The sequence below is a fragment of the Salvelinus namaycush genome, chromosome 28 (genome assembly GCF_016432855.1).
Source record: "Salvelinus namaycush isolate Seneca chromosome 28, SaNama_1.0, whole genome shotgun sequence".
Classification (NCBI taxonomy): domain Eukaryota; kingdom Metazoa; phylum Chordata; class Actinopteri; order Salmoniformes; family Salmonidae; genus Salvelinus; species Salvelinus namaycush.
This window is the reverse complement of record NC_052334.1, coordinates 10,619,703-10,634,634: the sequence shown is the minus strand read 5'-3', so window position 1 is coordinate 10,634,634 and position 14,932 is coordinate 10,619,703. Positions and strand designations below refer to the sequence as shown.

The 14,932-nt window shown below is 44.4% G+C and overlaps 1 protein-coding gene across 1 annotated transcript in view; it reads right to left on the bottom strand.

Annotated features, from left to right (window-relative positions):
* Nucleotides 1–7,634, bottom strand: part of LOC120023037 (nesprin-3-like) — a 40,405-nt gene extending 32,771 nt beyond the window's left edge. Inside the window, exons 1-3 of the mRNA XM_038966986.1 lie at nt 7,513–7,634; nt 5,074–5,237; nt 195–367 (exon numbers count right to left, since the gene is read on the bottom strand). Of these exons, the coding sequence (XP_038822914.1) occupies nt 195–367; nt 5,074–5,223 (323 nt within the window). The 5' untranslated portion in view covers nt 5,224–5,237; nt 7,513–7,634. The remainder of the gene's footprint in view (nt 1–194; nt 368–5,073; nt 5,238–7,512) is intronic.
* Nucleotides 7,635–14,932: the final 7,298 nt, after the last annotated feature.

Here is a 14,932-nt window from a genome sequence, read left to right as displayed (position 1 = left end):
CATGTGTTGGTAACATATCCTGGTGTTTACACACGGACGACTTTCTTCTAAAAGAGAAAGGAGGCTTAATACTAATTGTGGTTTCTTTTTAAAGAAACATTATAGTAATTGACCTGCCATTTTCAGCTCTCATAGAAGTCATGGAAGGTCATAGGGGTCGTGAGGGGTCATGGAGGAGTCATGAGTTAGCCTACCTGTGGCAGTGGATGATGTAGGTGCAGGTCTCCTCCCATAATGCTTTGAGTTCTTTGAGTCTGGCGTGGGTGATGTTCCTCGTCCCCTGGTTACCGTTCTGCAGTAAGACCTCTGCAGCTACAAGCACCTTGTCAAACTTCACATGACCCTCGTGCTCCGACTGGTGGATTTTCTGACCACCAATAACACACAGGAGAGGGTTGATGAGATCATGAATTTTGTGATGACAGATAATAATGTGATCAAGCATACAGAAGCTTCTCTCGAGGGAAACAAACCTGAGAGAATGGTGGAAGCAACGGAATGAAAAAGGAGAGTTGGAATTAGACTAATGTAGAGGCCGGCTCTGGTTTCACATACCAAGGTTCTACTGTATTACAGGGTTTAAAGTTGAATGGCCAGTTGAGGACAGCCATAACCACAGCCATGCTGGAAAGGACAATGTGAAAAGATGTATCCGAGCCTGCACAGTATAGTTCAGGCTGGCTCAATAGTGGGAAACAGGTATTTGACCCTCGGTCACGCTGTCTCGCTGAGCCTGTGTCAGTAGGGCTGGGCAGTATAGCGGTATTTTACTACAGTACCAGTCAAAAGTTTGGACACACCTACTCATTCAAGGGGTTTTCTTTATTTTTACTATTTTCTACATTGTAGAATAATAGTGAAGACATCAAAACTATTAAATAACACATATGGAATCATGTAGTACCCCAAAAAAGTGTTTAACAAATTAAAATATATTCTATATTTGAGATTCTTCAAAGTAGCCACCCTTTGCCTTGATGACAGCTTTGCACACTTTTATCATTCTCTCAACCAGCTTAATGAGGTAGTCACCAAGAAGGCATTTCAATTAACAGGTGTGCCTTGTTAAAAGTTCATTTGTGGAATTTCTTTCCTTAATGCGTTTGAGCCAATCAGTTGTGTTGTGACAAGGTAGCGGTGGTATACAGAAGATAGCCCTATTTGGCAAAAGACCAAGTCCATATTATGGCAAGAACAGCTCAAAAAAGCTAAGAGAAACGACAGTCCATCATTACTTTAAAACATGAAGGTCAGTCATTAGGGAAAATTTCAAGAACTTTGAAAGTTTCTTCAAGTGCAGTCACAAAAACCATCAAGCGCTATGATGAAACTGGCTCTAATGAGGACCGCCACAGGAAAGGAAGACCCAGAGTTACCTCTGCTGTATAGGATATGTTCATTAGTTACCAGCCTCAGAAAGTGCAACCCAAATAAATGCTAGGTATCCCCCTTTCCCTTTACAGAGTTCAAGTAACAGACACATCTCAACATCAACTGTTCAGAATAGACTGTGTGAATCAGGCCTTCATGGCCGAATTGCTGTAAAGAAACCACTACTAAAGAACACCAATAATAAGAAGAGACTTGCTTGGGCCAAGAAAGACGAGCAATGAACATTAGACTGGTGGAAATCTGTCCTTTGGTCTAATAAGTTCGCGATTTTTGGTTCCAACCGCCGTGTCTTTGTGAGAGTAGGTGAATGGATGATCTCCGCATGTGTGGTTCCCACCGTGAAGCATGGCTGAGGAGGTGTAATGGTGCTTTGCTGGTGACACTGTTGGGTGATTTATTTAGAATTCAAGGCACACTTAACCAGCGTGGCTACCACAGCATTCTGCAGCGAAATGCCATCCCATCTGGTTTGCGCTTAGTGGGACTATAATTTATTTTTCAACAGGACAATAACCCAAAACACACCTCCAGGCTGTGTAAGGCCTATTTGAACAAGAAGGAGAGTGATGGAGTGCTGCATCAGATTACCTGGCCTCCACAATTACCCAACCTCAACACAATTGAGATAGGTTGGGATGAGTCGGACCGCAGAGAGAAGGACAAGCAGCCAACAAGTGCTCAGCATATGTGGGAACACCTTCAAGACTGTTAGAAAAGCATTCCTACCTTCTATAACGGTATTTGAATGTTTGGCCTCTCTCTCTGTCAAAGAGGAATAGGCGAAGCATGAATATGTTGGCTACATGAAGAAATATTTAATGTAGCCAAAGATTATAGGGTTCCCTAGGAAACACTGACCATCACATTGGTTCCTACCATGTCACAATAACTCCTCCCTGGCAATTTCATTCATTGTTATGTCAAACACCACTGAATTCAAAGCGCTCGCTATTATTTATATTCTAACTATAGAATTAGAATGAACTTTCTATTTACAAGTTCACTCAAGTGTTTCAATCTAAATCGCAGGTCAAATCACAATTGCAACATTTGGTAAAAATTGCCCATATTGTGCTACGTGGCAGAGTGAAACTGTTCTGAAATGAGTGCAGGAAATGCAGAAATTGATGGAAATGCAAGAAATGTGTTTTGGTTGAAGTTGACCTGAACAGTATAAAACAATCAAAATGGAGAAAGACCCATTGAAATCACTTAGAATGTATGTCTTGCCACTGTAGGGTCACCCACTGCTCATAAAGTAAAGTTAGAAATGGTATTATTCAAAAACATAAAACACCATTAAAAAAATAATTAAATGCTGTGATACATTTTGGCCATATCGCCCAGCCCTAGTAGTTAGTGTCAGTAGTTAGTAATGTCAGTAGTTAGTTATGGTGAGACCCAACCCTGTCTCTCTGTGCTTGTGTCAGTAGTTACTGTCAGTAGTTAGGTAGGGTTGGGTCTCACCCTGTCTCTCTGAGCCTGTGTCAGTAGTTAGTTAGGGATGGGTCTTACTCTAACTACTGACACAGACTCAGAGAGACAGTGAGACCCAACCCTAACTAACTACTGACACCATTAACTATTACTGACACTAACTACTACTGACACTAACTACTTCTGACACTAACTACTAATGACACTAACTACTACTGACACTAACTACTACTGACACTAACTACTGTCACAGGCTCAGAGAGACAGGGTTTGGTCTCACTGGCTCTCTGAGTCTGTCTGTAGTTAGAGTCAGTCGTTAGTTAGTTAGTTAGTTAGTTAGTTAGTTAGTTAGTTAGTTAGTTAGTTAGTTAGTTAGTTGGTGAGACCCAACCCTAACTACGTACTGACACAGGCTCAGAGAGACAGTGAGACCCAACCCTAACTAAGTACTGACACAGGCTCAGAGAAACATTGAGACCCAACCCTAACTAAGTACTGACACAGGCTCAGAGAGACAGTGAGACCCAACCCTAACTAAGTACTGACACAGGCTCAGATAGACAGGGTGAGACCCAACCCTAACTAAGTACTGACACAGGCTCAGAGAGACAGTGAGACCCAACCCTAACTAAGTACTGACACAGGCTCAGAGAGGAGTAGTTAGTAGTGTCAGTAGTAGTTAGTCGTGTCAGGAGTAGTTAGTAGTGTCAGTAGTAGTTAGTAGTGTCAGGAGTAGTTAGTGGTGTCAGGAGTAGTTAGTAGTGTCAGGAGTAGTTAGTAGTATCAGGAGTAGTTAGTGGTGTCAGGAGTAGTTAGTAGTGTCAGTAGTAGTTAGTAGTGTCAGGAGTAGTTAGTAGTGTCAGGAGTAGTTAGTGGTGTCAGGAGTAGTTAGTAGTGTCAGGAGTAGTTAGTAGTGTCAGTATTAATTAGTAGTGTCAGGAGTAGTTAGTAGTATCAGGAGTAGTTAGTAGTGTCAGTAGTAGTTAGTAGTGTCAGGAGTAGTTAGTAGTGTCAGTAGTAGTTAGTAGTATCAGGAGTAGTTAGTAGTGTCAGTAGTAGTTAGTAGTGTCAGTAGTAGTTAGTGGTGTCAGGAGTAGTTAGTAGTGTCAGGAGTAGTTAGTGGTGTCAGGAGTAGTTAGTAGTGTCAGTAGTAGTTAGTAGTGTCAGTAGTAGTTAGTGGTGTCAGGAGTAGTTAGTAGTGTCAGGAGTAGTTAGTGGTGTCAGGAGTAGTTAGTAGTGTCAGGAGTAGTTAGTAGTGTCAGTAGTAGTTAGTAGTGTCAGTAGTAGTTAGTAGTGTCAGTAGTAGTTAGTGGTGTCAGGAGTAGTTAGTAGTGTCAGGAGTAGTTAGTAGTGTCAGGAGTAGTTAGTAGTGTCAGGAGTAGTTAGTAGTGTCAGTAGTAGTTAGTAGTGTCAGGAGTAGTTAGTAGTGTCAGGAGTAGTTAGTAGTGTCAGTAGTAGTTAGTAGTGTCAGTAGTAGTTAGTAGTGTCAGGAGTAGTTAGTGGTGTCAGGAGTAGTTAGTGGTGTCAGGAGTAGTTAGTAGTGTCAGTAGTAGTTAGTAGTGTCAGGAGTAGTTAGTAGTGTCAGTATTAATTAGTAGTGTCAGGAGTAGTTAGTAGTGTCAGTAGTAGTTAGTAGTGTCAGTAGTAGTTAGTAGTATCAGGAGTAGTTAGTAGTGTCAGGAGTAGTTAGTAGTGTCAGGAGTAGTTAGTAGTGTCAGGAGTAGTTAGTTGTATCAGTAGTAGTTAGTAGTGTCAGGAGTAGTTAGTAGTGTCAGTAGTAGTTAGTAGTGTCAGTAGTAGTTAGTAGTGTCAGGAGTAGTTAGTAGTGTCAGGAGTAGTTAGTAGTGTCAGTAGTTGGTTGTGTCAGTGGTTGGTTGTGTCAGTAGTAGTTAGTAGTGTCAGGAGTAGTTAGTAGTGTCAGTAGTAGTTAGTTGTGTCAGTAGTAGTTAGTAGTGTCAGTAGTAGTTAGTAGTGTCAGGAGTAGTTAGTAGTGTCAGTAGTAGTTAGTAGTGTCAGTAGTAGTTAGTAGTGTCAGGAGTAGTTAGTAGTGTCAGGAGTAGTTAGTAGTGTCAGGAGTAGTTAGTAGTGTCAGTAGTTGGTTGTGTCAGTGGTTGGTTGTGGCAGTGGTTGGTTGTGTCAGTAGTTGGCTGTGTCAGTAGTTGGTTGTGTCAGTGGTTGGTTGTGTCAGTGGTTGGTTGTGTCAGTAGTTGGTTGTGTGAGTAGTTGGTTAGGGTTGGGTCTCACCTCTGTCTCTCTGAGTCTGGCCTCCAGGGCGGCCCGGGGGCCCTGGGTGTTGTCGTTGAGCCGGAGCCGCTCCTGGACGGCCAACATCCAGGACATAGCTGCCTCCAGGCTCTCCCTAAACAGGATCTCCTGCTGCTCCTGATGAGTCATCTGGACACACCAGCCTGTGGAGGAAAGGAGAGACATTTAAACAGGCATTCGAAAAACAACAACAGCCACCCCGCCACTTGTTTTGGTAAACAGCTGAATAATGTGGCTATTGCAGCAGAAGTGATACTGCTGCATGTCTTTTTTTCCTCATGTTGCAACCAACTGGCTCACAGCTGTAAATTCTGGATGTACAGTATAGGTATCAGTCAAAAGTTTGGACATACCTACTCATTCAAGGGTTTTTCATTATTTTTACTACTTCTACATTGTAAAATAATAGTGAAGACATCAAAACTATGAAATAACACATATGGAATCATGTAGTAACCAATAAAGTGTTAAATCTAAATATATTTTATATTTGAGATTCTTCAAAGTAGCCACCCTTCGCCTTGATGACAGCTTTGCACACTCTTGGCATTGTCTCAACCAGCTTCATGAGGTCGTCACCTGGAATGCATAACAATTAACATGTGTGCCTTGTTAAAAGTTAATTTGTGGAATTTCATTCCCTCTTAACGCGTTTGAGCCACTCAGTTGTGCTGTGACAAGATAGCTCTATTTGGTAAAATACCAAGCCCATATTATGGCAAGAACAGCTCAAATTAGCAAAGAGAAACGACAGACTTGGTCATTTACCAAATAGGGCTATCTTCTGTATACCACCCCTACCCTACAACACAACTGATTGGCTCAAACGCATAAAATAAAAAAAATCCACAAATTAACATTTAACAAGGCACACCTGTTAACTGAAATGCATACCAGGTGACTATGCATTCCAGGTGACGACCTCATGAAGCTGGTTGAGACAATGCCAAGAGTGTGCAAAGCTGTCGTCAACGCAAAGGGTGGCTACTTTGAAGAATCTCCAATATAAAATATATTTTGATTTGTTTAACACTTTTTTTGGTTACTACATGATTGTATAAGTGTTATTTCATTGTTTTTATGTCTTCATTATTATTCTATAACGTGGAAAATAGTACAAATAAAGAAAAACTCTTGAATGAGTAGGTGTGTCCAAACTTTTGACTGGTCCTGTAGATCCTTGAGTAAATCTACACAACATCACTACCTAGGTCTAGGCCTACTATTTTGCTCCACGGTTTCTTCAGAGAAGACATAGCATGACTTTACTTGGGAGGATCGCTCACACAGCCTACATAACATAACTGGTCTGATCAAAGACCACACCACAAAATAAATCCTTGAATGGGTGTAATCAACATACTTCAGTCAGTGCTGCACTGTTGAATCCGGCTATGAAGGAATGAGGGTGGTGCATTAAAGCATACCTATGACCAATTAGCATACTGTGGAATGTGAACTTAAGATCTACCTACCCCACCCAACAATGACGTTGTAGTGTAATGAGGTGTTATCAATGTATTTGACATGATGGTCTGTATGATTGAAAAAGACAGTACTTTCAATGTTTATACTACTCTCCCAAGGTAAGAATATAATATAAAATAATAGAATAGAATGCATTGTAGGCCTAGTCATGACAATACAATGTTAGGAAGGAAATAAGGGCGGTTTGAAGGGCACCGCAGGGAAGACACAAAATCGGCCAGAATGAGCAATTTTCATGCGTGACTCATTTTCCCCCACCACAAAACTCCCCATAATAAGCCCCAAGTTCCTCTGTCTACACCGAATCTTTTAATATTCTCTATGAATGCAGAATAACATGAACAAAACCATACAATAGTAATTAATTCGATATTTTAATGGATGAACTATCGATGTTCCAAAGTCAAGAATAATCAAGTTTAATAGACAAACTTAAAAAGTGTATTTTGAGAGTTTACAAGTAGGCTGCGCCGCTCCCCTCCTCGCGACATCTACTGTCTGACAGCTCGCGCTTCGTAAACGTAAATAAGCTCGCGACACGACTACGGCTTCATCAAGGCTCCATTGTATCAATCTCAGACGGCGTTATGTGTTGACTGAGACGATCTGCATTCGTTGACCGAAAAAGTCCAAATAACTTTTATGGAAATAGTAGAGTAACGACTGAAGCAGAAATATATTTCGGGACATTTGTAAACCTTTATAGCTATAACCAAAGAGGTTTGACATTAAAACGTTTGATATTGGGATATAACCTATAGAGGGATATACATACTATTCCTAGGCTAGGCCTACTGTAGTCGGACAAAGTGATCTTGTAACGATGGAGTCCATCATTTGTCATGCTCTTTTCTGTACAAATATCCATAACACAAACTGCCCTATCGATAACCGAAATAATTGTCGATATGAAATGAAGAACCGACTTACCGACATATGCATCTGGTGAAAGTAGCAACTAGCGTGCCTGAACACAAATGAGCTGATATGTACTGTAAACTTGTGGCATACGCAGGAAGTACAGGCAGAGGCCTCTCTACTATAGCTGCTTTGGCTGGCGGACCAGATTTAGCCAGAGGAGAGCAGCAAATCCGCAACTGATAATCGTGGGGCGTGAGCGTCCTACGTCAACAATTCAAACTGAAAGGCGTACCCTGGAGAGTAGACATAATGGGCGCGTTCCTCTGCCCAGACGTTGTTGACGCCTGCCAGATTTTACAAAGCCTGGAGAGGTATTTTACGTATCAGCTAAACATATCATATGCTATAGCAATCTGTCAGTCAACGACAGTCAATAACGTAGCTCGCAACCATTGGTTTATGCGTCATAGGAGAACGCGATTGGAACCAGTGTGTGTGCGTGTGGCCTACTGTAAATCGTGTGATGAGTCGGTGTATAGTCTCTGAACAGTTGTAATTATTGCTTACACAAGTGTCAGTTGAAAATAATTTCAAACAGAAACATTTAGCATGAAACACATGTAATCAATATTTTATTACCACCAAATTATACAATAAATACATTATTTTATTTTCATCATCAACAATATCCACATGGAGTGATGCAGGAAAATATATTCCTTTACCGACTCCTCTATTCAAAATGGAATGGCAAAAGTAGTGTATGGTTTCACAAAACGTGTTCATGTAAACGGTTGTCTGGTGAAGAAATAACCTACAGCTGCATGTATTTAAAGTAACTTTCTGTCCACAGTTTGACACAAAACTACAGTTTACTGAAAGTAGTTGAATTCCAGTTCCTCACCTGACTAATAAAGACTCAAGTGGTCAATTAACAATACTGTACATTTAAGAAGATATCAATGTTTCTATCCCAAATAGCACCCTATTCCCTACATAGTGCACTACTTTTTATCAGAGCACTGGGACACCTTATCTCAAGCCATGTGCTGTTGTTGCTCTACAGTAGCTTGTTAAGGTATGACGGCTGATGGCATAGGACACCTCAGAAGTTTTGAAATTCCACTAACCTACATTCCACTAACCTTCATGAAGTGCCACAGTGGCACAAAATGACATTTGTTTTTAGATGTATATACATTGTAGGCCTACATTGTTTTGTACAATGGCATGTATCCATACAATGTGACCATATTCTATTATGTGAGGTATCAGAAAAAAGAAAATGCATATCTATACATGATTTCTCAGCTTCTTTACTTAATACATTAGGTTACGTATGAGCTTATAACTGAAGTTGTTTCCCGTTTGAAATGCTCTACGTTGTTGTGCTTTAAGAACTACACAGCTGTTTTAGCACCTCAGAAAGACCTTACCTGAACCACAAACCATTATTATATACTATATTACATACATTTCACATACGTACAGTTCCAGTCAAAAGTTTAGACACACCTAAACATTCAAGGGTTTTTCATTATTTTTACTATTTTCTATATAGTAGAGTAACACATATGGAACAATTTAGTAACCAAAAAAGTGTTAAACAAATCAAAATATATTTTATATTTGAGATTCTTCAAAGTAGCCATCCTTTGCCTTGATGACAGCTTTGCACACTCTTGACATTCTCTCAACCAGCTTAATGAGGTAGTCACCTGGAATGCATTTCAATTAACAGGTGTGCCTTGGTAAAGTTAATTTGTGGAATTTCTTTCCTTAATGCGTTTTAGCCAATCAGTTGTATTGTGACAAGGTAGGGGTGGTATACAGAAGATAGCTCTATTTGGCAAAAGACCAAGTCCATATTATGGCAAGCACAGCTCAAATAAGCAAAGAGAAACGACAGTCCATCATTATTTTAAGACATGAAGGTCAGTCAATCTGGAAAATTTCAAGAACTTTGAAAGTTTCTTCAAGTGCAGTCGCAAAAAACATCAAACGCTATGATGAAACTGGCACTCGTGAGGACTGCCACAGGAAAGGAAGACCCAGAGTTACCTCTGCTGTATAGGATATGTTCATTAGAATTAACTGCACCTCAGATTGCAGCCCAAATAAATGCTTCACAGAGTTCAAGTGACACATCTCAACATCAACAGTTCAGAGGAGACTGCTTAAACCATCCTTCATGGTCGAATTGCTGCAAAGAAACCACTACTAAAGGTCACCAATAATAATAAGAGACTTGCTTATGCCAAGAAACATGAGCAATGGACATTACATTTAAGTCATTTAGCAGACGCTCTTATCCAGAGCGACTTACAAATTGGAAAGTTCATACATATTCATCCTGGTCCCCCCGTGGGAAATGAACCCACAACCCTGGCGTTGCAAGCGCCATGCTCTACCAACTGAGCCACACGGGACCCGACATTAGACTGGTGGAAATCTGTCCTTTGGTCTGATGAGTCCAAATTTGAGATTTGTGGTTCCAACCACCGTGTCTTTGTGAGACGCAGAGTAGGTGAATTGCTGATGTCCGCATGTGTAGTTCCCACCATGAAGCATGAAGGAGGAGGTGTGGTGGTGTGGGGGTGCTTTGCTGGTGACACTGTTGAATTCAAGAAACACTTAACCAGCGTGGCTACCACAGCATTCTGCAGCGATACGCCATCTCATCTGGTTTGCGCTTAGTGGCACTATAATTTGTTTTTCAACAGGACAATGACCCAAAACACACCTCCAGGCTGTGTAAGTGTCACACCCTGATCTGTTTCACCGGTCTTTGTGCTTGTCTCCACCCTCCTTCTGGTGTCGCACATCACCCCATTATCCTGTGTATTTTTACCTGTGTTCTCTGTTTGTCTGTTGCCAGTTTGTCTTGTCAGGTCTTACCAGCGTGCTTTCCCGTCTTCCTTTTTCTGATGTTCTGTTTCCTAGTTTTCCCGGTTCTGACTATTCTGCCTGCCCTGACCCGAGCCTGCCTGCCGTCCTGTACCAGCCGGACTCTGACCTAATTATGAACCTCTGCCTGCCCTGACCCCGAGCATGCCTGCAGTCCGGTACCTGCCTGACTCAGACCTGATCACGAACCCCTGCCTGTCCTCGACCTGCCCTTTGCCTGACCCATGTTTACAATAAATCATATGGGAACTGTACTATCTGCCTCCTGTGTCTACATCTGGGTCATATCCTGAGTCGTGATAGTACAAACTGTCCATGACTGACCCAGCAGACTCAGACCAATTCCACGATGCTGTCTCCCAGCAAGGAGCTGCCATTGGAAGACACGAGGAGTTACTGCAATGCCTTATGGAGGGACTCCATGGCAGAACGCCATGACCAGGCGTTCGATACATTGTTGGAGCAATTCCGCGTATTCCCTACTAGGCAGCAGGCCACACCAGTAATCCCCCAGACTCTCAGCAACCCCTCCACTAGCGCCGTTTCTTCCCAGCCTACCCCAGTGTCCTGAGAACCCCGCTCACATCCTCTGGAGCGCTACGCTGGAGATTCTGGAACCTGCCGAGCATTTCTCTCCCAGTGCGCCCTCATCTCTGAGCTGCAGCTTTCTTTGTTGCCCTCGGACCACTCGAGGATAGCGTACCTCATAACGCTGATGTCCGGGAGGGAGGAGGAGTTTGTGGCGGAAGTACAGAAGGTGTTTGATTCTCCCTTGTCCGGGAGAGAAGCTGCTCGTAAGCTGCTCCAGCTACGTCAAGACTCCCGTAGTGTGGCAAACTACGCAGTGGATTTTCGCGCGTTGGCGGCTGAGAGTGCCTGGAACCCGGAAGCACTCGACATGTTCCTTCACAGATTATCAGAGGTGATCAAAGATGAGCTCACAGCCTGGAAGCTGCCCATGGACCTTGACTCCCTCATAGCCTTGACCATCCGGATCGATGGGCGGCTATGAGAACGTAGGAGGGAGAGGGAATCTGTGCCCAGTCGCTCTCGCTCGCCCTCGAATCCCGGAGACCCCCGAAGTCTACATGTCCGAGTGAACCCGATGTCACCCAAGTTCTCTCGGGAATCACAGAGGGCTGCCGACTCGCCTCCTTCGGAGCCCATGCAACTGGACAGGGCTAGATTGTCTCCGGCTGAGCGCATAGGCAGACCTAACACCCAGAGCTGTCTATATTGTGGAGCTACGGGACATTTCTTGGCTACCTGCCCATTAAAAACCCACGCTCATCAAGTAGGTACGAGTACGCTGGTGAACCGTACGGAGAGTTTCCCATCCTCCATTGCTCGTACATCTCTCCATGCTTCCCTGTTGTGGGGTGAACTGTCCAAATCTTTATGGACGCTACCCTGGTGTTGGAGCTGGGAATCCCCACACAACCCCTCTCCATTCCCATGGACGTCAGAGCGTTGGAAAGGCACTCTATTGGCAGAGTCGCTCACATTACAATTCCCATTAACCAGACAGTGTCGGGAAATTACAGTAAAAGTGTGCAGTTCCTGCCCATTGAATCCCCTCATGCACCCGTGGTTTTGGGATTCTTCTGGCTCCAGAGGCACAATCCTCTGATCGACTGGGCTACTGGTTCTATTGTGGGTTTGAGCCCGTTTTGCCATGTACATTGCCTGAAGTTGGCGCTGCCTGCCCCGGGACGTCTTCCTGCGGCTTGGGAGAAGTCCTGAACCTCTCCACCATTCCTGCGGAATACCAGGACCTCCGGAAGGTTTTCAGCAAGGCCCGTGCCACCTCGCTTCTTCCGCATCGGCCCTATGGCTGCGCCATCGACCTTCTACCGGGTACTACACCTCCTCGGGGGCGACTTTATTCTTTGTCGGGTCCGGAGACCAAAGCAACGGAAGGGTATATTGAGGACTCTCTCACTGCTGGGTTTATGCGTCCCTCTTCTCCCCCGGTGGCGCAGGGTTCTTCTTTGTGGAGAAGAAGGACAAGACCCTGCATCCGTGTATCGACTACCGGGATCTCAATGACATTACAGTTCAAAACCGTTAACCGCTACCACTCATCTCCTCAGCTTTCGAGCCTCTCCAGGGAGCAACCATCTTCTCCAAGTTGGGCCTTTGGAATGCATACCAACATGTTTTAAGCAGACCATCATAGTCCCTGTGCCCAAGAAAGCAAAGGTAACCTGCCTAAATGACTACCGACCCATAGCACTTAAGTCTGTAACCATGAAGTGCTTTGAAAGGCTGGTCATGGCTCACATCAACACCATTATCCCAGAAACCCTAGACTCCAATTTGCATACCACCCTAACAGATCCACAGATGATGGCATCTCTATTGCACTCCACACTGTCCTTTCCCACCTGGACAAAAGGAACACCTATGTGAGAATGCTATTCATTGACTACAGCTCAGCGTTCAACACCATAGTGCCCTCGAAGCTCATCACTAAGCTAAGGACCCTGGAACTAAACACCTCCCTCTAAGGACCCTGGAACTAAACACCTCCCTCTGCAACTGGATCCTAGACTTCCTGACGTGCCACCCCCAGGTGGTAAGGGTAGGTAACAACACATCCACCATGCTGATCCTCAACACAGGGGCCCCTCAGGGGTGCGTGCTCAGTCCCCTCCTGTACTCCCTGTTCACTCATGAATGCATGGCCAGGCACAACTCCAACACCATCTTTAAGTTTGCTGATGACACAATAGTGGTAGGCCTGATCACCGACAATGACAAGACAGCCTATAGGGAGGAGGTCAGAGACCTGACCGTGTGGTGCCAGGACAACAACCTCTCCCTTAACGTGATCAAGACAAAGGAGATGATTGTGAACTACAGGAACAAGGAGGACCGAGCACGCCCCCATTCTCATTGACGGGGCTGTAGTGGAACAGGTTGAGAGCTTCAAGTTCCTTGGTGTCCACATCACCAACAAACTAACATGGTCCAAGCACACCAAGACAGTCGTGAAGAGGGCACGACAAAACCTATTCCTCTTCAGGAGACTGAAAAGATTTGGCATGGATCCTCAGATCCTCAAAAGGTTCTACAGCTGCACCATCGAGAGCATCCTGCCTGGTTGCATCATTGCCTGGTATGGCAACTGCTCGGCCTCAGACTGCAAGGCACTACAGAGGGTAGTGCGTACAGCCCAGTACATGACTGGGGTCAAGCTTCCTGCCATCCAGGACCTCTATACCAGGCGGTGTCAGAGGAAGGCCCTAAAAATTGTCAAAGACTCCAGCCACCCTAGTCATAGACTGTTCTCTCTGCTACCACACGGCAAGCCAAGTCTAGGTCCAAGAGGCTTCTAAACAGCTTCTACCTCCAAGCCATGACTCCTGAATATCTAATCAAATGGCTACCCAGACTATTTGCATTGCCCCCCCTTTTACACCGCTGACACTCTCTGTTGTTATCATCTATGCATAGTCACTTTAATAACTCTACCTACATGTACATATTACCTCAATTACCTCGACAAACCGGTGCCCCCGCACATTGACTCTATACCGGTACCCCCTTGTATATAGTCTCGCTATTGTTATTTTACTGCTGCTTTTTAATGACTTGTTACTTTTATTTCTTATTCTTATTCATATTTTTTTAACTGCATTGTTGGTTAGGGGCTCGTAAGTAAGCATTTCACTGTAAGGTTTACTACACCTGTTGTATACGGCGCATGTGACTAATACAATTTGATTTTATCTGATTTGGATACGGGAAGGGAATGAGTGGAAAACTGCTTTTAACACGGCTAGTGGGCACTACGAGTACCTGGTGTTGCCTTTCGGACTGACCCAACGCTCAAGCAGTGTTCCTAGGCCCTTGTCAATGATGTGCTCCGAGACATGTTGAACCGATTTGTGTTTTTTTCCCCCTGTACGACCTCCTCATCTATTTCCGGTCAGCTCAAGAGCACATCCTCCATGTCCGACAGGTCCTCCAGCGTCTCCTGGAGAACCAGCTGTCCATGAAGGTCGGAGAAGTGTGAGTTCCATCGCACCACCATCTCGTTCCTAGGAATCGCTGCAGAGAGTGTTCAGATGGAATCTGACTAGTTGAGAGCGGTGGTGGATTGGCCTCAACCCACGTCCAGAGTGCAACTGTAGCCTTTCCTGGGGTTTGCCAATTACTACCGTCATTTCATCTGGGGTTACAGCACCCTTGCTTCCCCCTCTCTGCACTCACCTCTCCCAAGGTGCCGTTCATATGGTCTCCAGCAGCTGACCGGGCATTCTCTGACCTCAAGCAGCGATTCACTACAGCCCCCATCTTAATCCATCCGGACCCGTCCCGTCAGTTTGTGGTGGAGGTCGACACCTCGGACGTTGGAGTGGGGGCTGTCCTCTCCCAACGCTCTGCCCAGAATCAGAAGCTGCATCCCTGCGCCTTCCTTTCCCATCACCTTAACCCAGCCGAGAGGAACTACGACGTGGGAAATCGAGAATTACTCGCTGTCAAGATGGCGTTGGAGGAGTGGAGGAACTGGTTAGAACGGGCAGAACAGCCATTTTTGACGTGGACGGACCATAAGAACCTGGAATATCTCCTC